Genomic DNA, 10,604 nt, shown 5'->3' on the forward strand with positions numbered 1-10,604 from the left:
CTTTTGCCTTCAGTCTTTCCCAGCATCAGGGTCTTTTCCAGGGAGTTTCCAGACCTGAGCCAAACAGGGCAGAGTTGTTTGAGGGTGCAAGAGACACAGGATGCTTGCCCTGAATCAGATGATTGGTCCACCAAGCCCAGTACTGTCTGCTCTGGCATCTGCGCTGTAGAGTGGCTTTCTCCACCCTGGCACCCTCCAAATGGACTGGGTTCCACCTCCTTTCATCTGTCACCAGCATGGTGAGCCAATGGAGGGCACCAGGTGGGGGTGGTGGAGGTCTTGGGTCTCATCTGATGGCTGATTCTTCTTAGCGGGAGATGCCAGGGATTGAAAGAGGGGCCCTCCGCATGCAAAGTTGGTGCTCTGCCACTGAGCTCCAGCCTGTCTCCATCCTCTGGACAGGTAAAGGGAGTGATGGTGGGTGAGCAAGGCGTCTATTAGGACAAGGGACTACAGAGATAGGGGTGTGTGTGTGTGTGTGTGTGTGTGTCAAGACCATGGAGGGACAGGATGAGGACTTTGTACTGGACCCTCATGGCGACAAGCACTGTAGGGATTTATTTCTCTTGTTTCAGGTGGTCAGACATTGGCCTCTTTTGCGTCCTTTTCTTGTATCAAAAATTAGTTCTGTTTTTACATTGTTTTTGATAATTTTATATCTTTACTTTTATCACTCTACCTCACCAGGTTCTTGTGAGGATAAACAGCTGTGGGCCCATGTGGGCTGCCAACAGAGAAAGAGAAAATGTAATTAATGCTAATAAATTAATGCTGTACCGAAAACATCTTCCACATTTCCCCCACAATCATTCTCATTCCGTTTGATAGAAATCGCTTTCTGAAAAATTTTCAGAGAAGGAATTTTCAGAGAAATTCTCATGGGTGGGGTTCAGGATTCCTGTGCTTACCTTATAAGGTGGCCAATGAGTGTATGTAAGCTGTCTTTCACTGTACATCATCTTTCTAGCAGCATGCAGCCTCCCCAGCTTCCCTCACTTCAATTATAGCTCAGAGGAAGGAAAGATGTCATGAGGTAACTCCTCCCCCATAGGGCTTTTTCAGATCAGGAAGCATGGGCAGTCAGGGAGGCTGCAGAGTGATGGAGAGCTGTGGAGCATTTGTACACCAAGCTAAAATCCCGCACCCTCACCAGGGCTTCTGCTTCTGGAATTCTCGTGGGATTAAGCTTGGCTCCTTTTCATGTGGCTTCATCCTTTCTTGTTCTTTCTGGGCAACTTCTATATGTTTTATTACACAGCCCTGTAGAGAATTAAGCTGCTATAATCACCAGAAGATGGGAGGGGCCCTGGAGGTTGACGCCATTGCATAAAGGGCCCACAAAAAACTGTGAATGACCAATCACAAGTGCACAATAAAAGCTTTGTGTAGACATGCTTGTGTAATAAAAAGAAAAAAACAGTGCCACTTGCAAGCTCAAAAACACCCTCAAAGTGCAAGAAACAAACAAAAAACTTGGGGGGAAAAAGAAGCTGTGCGCCCCACTCAGAAAAATTGTGGGAGAATTTCTCATCCCCCTGGTGAAATTCTGTGAAATGAACCCCCAAGTATCTCTGCCCACAAATAGGGTGGACAATTTTGAGAAGCCATTTGCACACAGCTATATAATAAATCACCAGCACTTCACTGATATGCTAGACACAGTATTCTTTATATCACACACACACAAAAATTGAACAATGTAAAGTATATTCAAGCATCAACAAATATTTGCTGAGTTCATAATGGACTGCAGGTTTCCCAAGTTTCTTTCTGCCCTGGGCCTTATTCTATCGTTAAAGACTACTTTATATATTCAGCATGTGGAAATGGTAAAATGATTTTTCTCTTCGGACCGGTCCACTTCACTCGGGGGGGGGGAGGGGGAATGACATGCTCAAGTGCTACTCCATAGCTTAAAAAACCCTCTCAGCACATCAGAAGGGGAAAGTGATTGTCCTAGCTTTCTCCCATATGTGTATTTTCTATGCACAGGCAGTTTTTTTTTTTGCAGGGAGTGGCCTTGAAACATTCAACACTCCCCTCCACCTGCATCAGTGCAGTCCACATAAGGGATGTTCTGTGGGATGACCCCTCTGGGTTCTAGTATGATGAGAGAGAAACATGTCTCCCTATCCACATTCTCCACACCGCGCATAGTTTTGTACACCTCTATCATGTCTCCCCTCACCTTCCTTTTCTCCAAGCTAAACAATCCCAGCTGCTGTAACCTTCTCTCACAGGGGAGATGCTCCAGCCCCCTGATCATTTTAGTTGCCCTTTTCTGCTCTTTTTCCAGCAATACAATGTCCTTTTTTACCTGCAGTTTCCAGAACTGTACATAGTATTCCAAGTGTGGCCGCACCATAGATTTGTGTAAGGGCAGTATGATATTGGCAGTTTTATGCTCACGGACCCTCTGCCCCATTTTACACGGGATGACCATTTACGCAAGTAACAGATGTATGGGCTAAGGAGCTCCGCAAAAGACCACTCTAGCCATGAGACTCTATAGCTTGGGGGGAGGAGCTATCCACGCTTCGGCACCTTGCATAGCTCTTTTAGAATTCTGGCTGGTTCTGAATGAAACCCAGAATGGCTTCAAAGCCCCACTGAAATTGAAAGCCTCCACCATGAAGCACCTGCTTCCCACCTCGCCACTGCTCCACCATGTGACCAGCGCTCTCCGATCATGGGTGCGTCCCATCAACAGCACAGGCCCACCTGTAGCCTGCTGGTGCCTCCATATGCCTGCCAGCCCCCAGCCCTGCCTCCTTCCACCCCCAGGGAACACCGAGAGACCGGCAGACACGCGATGTGCTCCAGGTGTCTCTGGCAAGGGGCATAGCAGGCCTCTCTGCTCTGCCCAGCTGCGCCTCCAACCAGCGGTGTGGGGAGGAACTTTTGGACTCTGGACTTCATAGTCTTATGCAGGCGGGGGGCTCTTCAGATGGTGATGTGTATGCCTTAAGAACAAGAAGAGCCCTGCTGGATCAGACCAAGAGTCCATCTAGTCCAGCATGCTGTTCACACAGCGGCCCAGCAGCTGTTGGCCAGGACCCCACAAGCAGGGCATGAGCGCAACAGCACCCTCCCGCCCATATTCCCCAGCAACCTGTGTACACAGGCATACTGCCTTTGATACTGGGAGTGGCATATAGCCACGAAGACTCTTGGCCATGGGTGGCCTTTTCCTCCAGGAATTCGTCCACCCCCCTTTTAAAATCATCCAAATTGGTGGCCATCACAACATCCTGTGGTCGCGAATCCCACAGTTTAACTCTGCGCCGTTTCCTTTTATCTGTCCTGAATCTCCCCCCAATCAGCTTCATGGGATGATCCCCTGGGGTTCTAGTATTTTGAGAGAGGGAGGAAAATGTCTCCCTCTCCCCATTCTCCACACCATGCATAATTCTGTACCCCTCTGTCATGTCTCCCCTTACCGTCCTTTTTTCCAAGCTAAACAATCCCAGCTATTGCATCTCCCCTATGAGGGAAGGTTATTCCAGCCCCTTGATCATTTGAGTTGCCCCTTTCTGCACTTCTCCCAACACTATTATTTCAACCTGCCCTGCTGAATTTGGGGGCCCTCCCGTTCATACTGCTGAATGGCTACCTAGTCCTCTGCCCCTAAGTCCAACCCCTGATGGCACCACTGCCTTCAACCAGAGGCAGCTCTATATGGGAAATGGGGCGGCTCCCCTCTGCTTCTCCCCAACCCACTTGTGGCAGAGAAATCCCCCCACAAGAAGGTACGTCTGCTCCAATGCACGGCACACACTGCTGGCCAGGCGTGATTGTCCCCCGCCCTCCCCCGCCACTCTCAGAGGAATGCTGCGCGTCTGCTCTTCCCTGCCCTTCGCCCCTCCAGCCCCCACGACCACCAGCTGCCACTGCCTTCACCCTGTCCCTGGCGACCTGGCACTGGCACGGAGCCACGCACCTCGTGGAATGGGGCGTGTGCTGCAATCTTGGAGGCCGGGGACGAGCGGCTGCATCAAGACGGGGCCTTCTGCCTTCCTTTGTCCTTCCTGCAGCTCTTGCCCTTCACCTTGCCCTCCGGCGCACATTGGGAGGGAGTGCTGCCGGGCCTCGCCTTGCCTGCATCCCCTTGCAGCAGCACCAGCTCGTGTTGCTTCCGCAGGTGGTGCATCATGCCTGAGTTGGTGAGGTGCCCCATCACCTTCCCACGGCTGATCTGCCTCCTGCAGAGGAGACACTCCCCCCACCGGGGATCACCCATCTGGCGGAAGTACTTCCACACCTCCGACGTGCGGGGGGCTCCGCCCGGCCTCCTCCCAGGCGCAGGGGCGATGGCGTCAGGGGGGCGTGGCTTGGTGTCAACGGGCTCCTCCTCTACCTCCTCCCCCTCCCCCCTCCTCCAAACCTGCACAGAGAAGCCACCGCGGCTGCAGCAGCTCATGCTGCTCTGAGCGGCCTGTGTCTGAGCAGGTGGAAGAACAGGGGAACTTGGCAAGGAGCCCTCCGAGCTGAACCCCTCCGACCCCCGGACCATGTCCTGAGCGGCCGGGGAGAATCCAACAAGGGCAATTTCCCCTGAATCCCCCTCCCGAGCCTGCTCCCCGTCGCCAAAGTCCCCCTGGAGAATTCTGGGTAAGGAAGACTTGTTCACAACGGCCTCTGGCTTGGCCCGAGAAGTGGTGGCCCCGGCACCCACAAAAAGCATGCGCCGCATTATTCTCCTTCCCCCTGCTCTGGCACCGCTCAGTTCGGGTATCAGGCAGGGATTAGGTTTGTCTCGGATGTGAATTCTTTCGTGGGTTGCGAGGGATCGGGCCTGAAGGAAACCTTTCCGACATTTGGAGCACTTGTACAGTTTCTCCCCGGTCTGGCTTCCCTCGGGGGCCATAAGGTGGGAGCCGTCGTTGCCATTTCTCTCGGAGACGGCGCATCGCGGAGGCTTCTTGCCGGCAGGAACGAGCCCATGCGCTCTGAGGGTTGACCTCCAGCAGAAGCTCTTCCCACAGGGACAACGGGGGCGGTTGTAGTTGCCTCCACCTTCTTCCTGACCAGTGTCGCCTTCGTCCATAGGAAGAGTTTTGACCACCCCGTCCCCTGGCTTCGCTCCCCACTTGCTCACCGGTCCCTGCTGACTCGCAAGCCACGTTCCCGCCTCGCAGCAGTGGAACGTGCCGCCCCTTTCCAGCGACGGGCTGTCAGGCGCCTCTGGCTCAGAACCGTCCCGGGGGAGGTGATCCTGCCGCTCACCTGCAACGACAAAGAAAGCGCTGCATGTCCAGCTCTGGGTAACTTTCCAAAAAGAGAAATAAATGAAAGGATCTGGTGCTCAGGAGGAAGATGGGAGAGAAGCAGCTGCCGCGAACGTGTGTCGTCTGCCTTTCATGACCCACTCTAAGCCAGGGGTGTCGAACCTCTTTCAGGCCAAGAGATGGATTGCGTTTCAAAGGAGGTGGTGGGCGCCACATTCCAGTGGTGGGCAGGGCCGGAGGCAAGAGGGAGCAGGGCAAAAACACCAAAAATGCCAGCATACTTCCCCCCCCCATGAAATCGTATTTTATTTTGAAATAAAGTGAACAAAATAAAGGCAGCCAAAAAAAGAATTACGTATGAAAGAGGAGGATTATGTATGTCGCCTTGGGTTCCTTAAGGATGAAAAACGGTGGGATATAAATGTAACAAATAAAAAATAATAATACATCAACATCACTAAAGAACCAAAAGAATTCACTAATTATACATCTTCATCTATAACTGATATGCTTATGGATCATCTACAGTAAAATGGCCTATATAGGAGCTCAATACCTAAAGAAAGAGTAAAAATACAAGTGATACAACAGATAAAAGGAGCGTGGGCGAGTGTGTCAGCATATTTTCGGAGGAGTGCTTCAAAAGGTGCCACTACACCACTGGTGGTTAAATATCATTACAGAAAGGCTATTGTTAAAAGGTTGAAGTTTTTGTTTTTTTAAGTGTCATGACAACCAGCAATACGGACGCAACTCCTCCTTACTCAGTGAGCTCGCCTCTTCCTCTTGCTCCTGCTTGGGCTCCTGGCCCAGCTGCCTCGGCCAGCTGTCCGGCGGCAGATCCTGGCCTCCCTCAGAAGGATTCACAGCCACCGGCACCCCCGCAGGCCACAACTCCTGGAACGGCAATGAGAGAACCATTCAGGGTGAGCGATGCTCCTGGTTATGCCAAACTGGAGAGCCAGTGTGGTATAGTGGTGAGTGTTGGACTGGGAGCCGGGAGATCCGGGTTCTAGTCCCCACTCAGCCATGGAAGCTCACTGGGTGACTTTGGGCTCGTCAAAGACTCTCAGCCCAACTCACCTCACAGGGTTGTTGTTGTGAGGATAAAATGGAGAGGAGGATTATGTACGCCACCTTGCGTTCCTTAAGGAGGAGAAAAGGTGAGACATAAATGTAATAAATACATACATACATACATACATAAAACTTAGAATCTCCTCCTTAAGAGAGAATTCACACAAAGATGGCTGGTTCCAGGTTTGGGGGGGCTGGGCAGGAGACTCAAAATGGATCCCCTTGTGTGCGCGCGCACACACACACACACACACACACACAGAAACAGAGGCAGCCGGGTGTACGATCCTATGCTCACATTCCTTCTGGCTGGACAACTGTGACAAGCAGCAGCTGTGGTTGCTGGCCACTGGCCCCCAACCAAGCCGATAGCGCCTTAGGAGACCATGTAGCGTAACCATGTGTCCTGCATTACAGAAGGCGGCCATGTGTTTGAAGGCTGCCCAGTCCAAAGCCTGTTTAAAGATAAAAGAACCATAAGAAGGGAGGACATGCAGAGGCCTTGAAGTTGTCCATCCACAGAGCTCACTGTTGCTAAGGTAGCCACTTCTGCATCACCAAAAAAGAGAACAGAAGATGACACCAATTTGCATAACATTTGCATATGCTAATTTGTAGGTATAGATGCAAATTTAGAAATAATTACTAAAATTTAAATAGAAATACAGTACATCTGACCATCATGGGGAAAACTGTGACCAGGTGACCTGTGTGCTTTGCTCAGTCTGCTGTCCAGGTACACATAGCGGGGGTTGGACTCGATGGTCTTACAGGCCCCTTCCAACCCTACTATTCTGTTCTATAATAAGAACCTAAGAAGAGCCATACTGGATCAGAGCAGGAGTCCATCTAGTCCAGCATTTTGTTCTCAAAGTGACCAAGCAGCTGCCCATGGAAACCCACAAGCAGGACATGAGTGCTCACTGTTGATGGGCAACTTCAAGGCCCTGGCCTTCTTAGGGTTCTTTATGGATAAACAGGCTTTAGCGTGGGTGGCCCTTCAAATAAAGGGTATCTTCAAATAGAGGCCTGTCCTCTGTAAAATAGGACACATTGTCACCCTAGTTCTTACCAGTGCAGAAAAGCAAAAGTTGGGGAATCAACCCACCCCCAGGGAGCCCTCACCTCTCCTTCCTCTTTCACCACGTTCTGCTTCACCAGGAAATCCTCTGCCAGGAGCACGGCCTGTGTGCAGGACTCTGGGCCCCGTTCCCGGACCCAGCGCTGCATTTCCTGGGGCAGGATGGTCAGGAACTGCTCCAAGATCAGCAGCTCCAGGATCTCCTCCTTCGAGCGTCTCTCGGCTCTCAGCCACTGGCAGCAAAGCTCCCGGAGTCGACTGTAAACGCCTCTGGGCCCCTCTGTGTCCCGGTAGCAGAACTGCCGGAAGTGCTGGCGCTGCCTCTCCCGCAAGATGGCCTCCCCTTCCAAGATGGCCGCCTTCACTTTCCCGTAGTTTCCCCTGTCCTGGGCACTGAGGCTGCTGAAGGCCTCCTCGGCCTCTCCGTTGAGGGCCGGCAGGAGGAGGGTCGCCCACTTGTCCCGAGGCCAGCGGCACGCCGACGCCACTTGCTCGAAGGAGGCCAGGAAAGCCTTCGTGTCATCCCAGGGCCTGGGCTCCGCAGGCGTCGGTGTGCTCCCCCATCCTGAGGGAGGGGCCTGCAGCATCCGCAGGAACCCCTGCCCCTGGGCTTCCCAACACTGTGGCTCCTCCGGTTCCTTTTTAATAGACTGTGGAGATGATGCCATCTGTAACTCTCCAATGCTCCTTATATGTACCACTGGTGGGTCTTTTGTTCCCTCCAGGCCTGCCCACAATTTGACAGTGGGGGTGTTCTGCTCCCCCCTTTTCAGCTCTGGGGTCTGTACTTCTTCCACAGACATGTTCACCTCCACACTCAAGGTCTCCATCGCTCAGTAGCAACCCAAGGAGGAACTGTTCAGCCTCTGAGGGACTTTCTTCAAGTCAAGTAACTCCTCACTTTGAGTCTACAAATCTCTGGCCAAATGACGGCCCTGTTTATTAAATGGCAGGCTGGCTACTCCTAAAAGAAGGAGAAAGAAAAACAGACATACAAGGTAATATTCAGAAGGGAACATTCCATCCTGGCTGAAGCCACCAATATTTTTCCACTGCATGCGTGGATCTGGTGCTGCCTTAGGCACTAGTTTTCATGTTGAAGGAGCTTTTGGGGCAGGGGGCATATAAGCACTCTGAACGGTACCGTCCCAGGAGATAACTCCCAAAGTGCAGAGGGTTTCCCAACTGCTGATTGTTTGGTGGTTTCCCAGCTTTTGCACGGGTTTTCTAAAAGGCTGAAGCGCCTCTCCTAAGGCTGAGTTACTGGCAGGAATAGGCTGGGTTTTTTGCCCCCCTTGCCTTTAGCTCCGCCCACCACCAGAATGCACCCCCCCCCCCCAGTGGAGTGCAGCCCTGAGGCTGAGAAAGGTTAATCACCTCTGATATGGATTACGCGGAGAATCCTTGTAGAGCCCTGTGGAGCAGGCTAGCACTGGCTGCCCATGTCACAGACACGCTAACTGAGGATGACAGCGGTGGCCTTTGTCGCCATCTATTTCCCATTCCACGGAAAGTGAATATCGTGGGATGAGCAACTTGTAGGGGTCAGAAATGCGGTGGAGGCACGAGCATGATGTGTAGGAAAGGGCAAAGATGAGCCCTAATAGGTTGTGGTATATTACTATGAGTAGTAACTGCAGCAGCAGCAGCAGAGACGACAGCTCTCATAATCCCATACCATTGCCCACGCTGGCTGAGACCAATGGGAGTTGTAGTCCAAAACATCTGGAGGCACCAGGTTCACCCATCAGAACTGTTTTAAAGTTTGGGAGAGAGAGGTTGCCCGATGCTCTCCTGCTGTCCTCCCGTTATTCGGCCATCCTGCTTCAAAGTCCACCCATCTGGGAGTTTGCGAACTCTCTTCCACAATGTGGTTCTCTCTCCACCACCCAGCCATCCTCTCTCACCTCTGAACCGTGCAAATGAGCTTCCGCCGTGCATTAAAAACGTGGTTGTTCAGGCAGGCAGGCATTTGGGGTGGGTTAGGGTATTTTAGAAAACGTTTTTATTGTAGAACGTTATTGTTTTAAACTGTTTTATTATATGCTTGTACATCGCCCAGAGTGGCTGGGTGACCAGCCAGATGGGCGATTAATAAATTTAATACATACATACATACACAAACCTATGCACGTCTATTCAGCAGCGAACCCCACTTAGTACAATGGGGCTTGCTCCTAGGTAAGAGCGTATAGCAGCTGTCCGTGTCCCGATGTTGGACTGCAACTCCCAGCATCCTCCAGCCCGCCCGGGCAATGGCTGGTGCACAGGACTGCTCACTTAGCTGGAAGGAAGTCCCATCGAACTCAATGGAGCTCATTTCTCAGTAGGCGCGTGCAGGATTCCGACGGCACTTTGAAGAAAACCTCCTGGACTCATCTCAAGGCTTGCAGACTGGGGGCTTCTGCCCCGGGGGTTGTCTCCCCACGCCGCCACAGCGCGTGTTGTATTTATTTTATATATAAGCCTGCTTATTATCCCGCCGGCGGCGGTTCTGGAGGACGCGAAACTTTGCTCCCTCCTTTGGGACGCGTTAGGAAGTCCTAGTAAAGGCAGCGCTCGTTCCCTCCCTTGACAACATCGCTTTAACTCACCCCTCTCTGCGGGCTTGGCAGGGCCCCGCTCCCCCGGCCAGAGCATCTGATCCTCGCAGAACCCGTTTTCCCCCCCAGACTAAAGAAAGCGAAGTTTCCCCGGGAGGTGATGAGAGGCACGGTGGGGGAGAGAGAGACAGGAAGTGGATTCCCGACGGCAAAGAGAAATAAAAGGCGGAGGAAAAGCCTTTATTTCCGGCTGTGATGAAAAAGCTGCATTTGCGAGTCAGGGGTGATCCACGGACGTGGTAATCGATGGCTAAAGCTTATCTATCTATCTATCTATCTATCGCCCATCTGGCTGGTCACCCAGCCACTCTGGGCGATGTACAACAAGAACAATTTAAAACAATAAAATCCTACATTAAAAACATCACATTTCCAAAAATATCCTAACCCACCCCAAATGCCTGCCTGAACAACCATGTTTTCAGTGCCTGGCGGAAGCTCATTAAAGAGGGGGCATGGCGGAGTTCCCTGGGGAGGGAGGTCCACAGAGTGGGGCCACCACAGAGAAGGCCCTCTCCCTCGTCCTCACCAACCTAGCTGTCCTGGCTGATGGGACAAAGAGAAGGCCATCCGAGGCTGATCTTGTTGAGCGGCCTGTCTGGTGTTGCTGGAGGC

At 52.1% G+C, this 10,604-nt stretch overlaps 1 protein-coding gene across 4 annotated transcripts; it reads right to left on the reverse strand.

Moving 5' to 3' along the window:
• Positions 1–1,400: 1,400 nt before the first annotated feature.
• On the reverse strand, positions 1,401–10,127 carry LOC146355840 (uncharacterized). Of its 4 annotated transcripts, none has more exons than XM_084830779.1 (4): positions 8,764–10,127; positions 7,431–8,350; positions 5,993–6,125; positions 1,401–5,226 (listed from the first exon to the last, which is right to left on the reverse strand). In XM_084830779.1, exons 2-4 carry the CDS (start codon positions 8,214–8,216, stop codon positions 3,995–3,997), a joined length of 2,151 nt encoding a protein of 716 aa, XP_084686905.1. In that variant the 5' UTR covers positions 8,217–8,350; positions 8,764–10,127; the 3' UTR covers positions 1,401–3,994. The 4 variants fall into 4 exon arrangements, with proteins under 4 accessions (XP_084686905.1, XP_084686906.1, XP_084686908.1 ...); XM_084830780.1 differs by having other exon boundaries at positions 9,981–10,100; XM_084830782.1 differs by having other exon boundaries at positions 9,667–10,100.
• Between the last annotated feature and the right edge of the window lie 477 nt (positions 10,128–10,604).

Source organism: Heloderma suspectum, chromosome 2 (assembly GCF_057233095.1).
Source record: "Heloderma suspectum isolate Gila_16-S chromosome 2, 16-S_ref, whole genome shotgun sequence".
Taxonomy (NCBI): Eukaryota; Metazoa; Chordata; class Lepidosauria; order Squamata; family Helodermatidae; genus Heloderma; species Heloderma suspectum.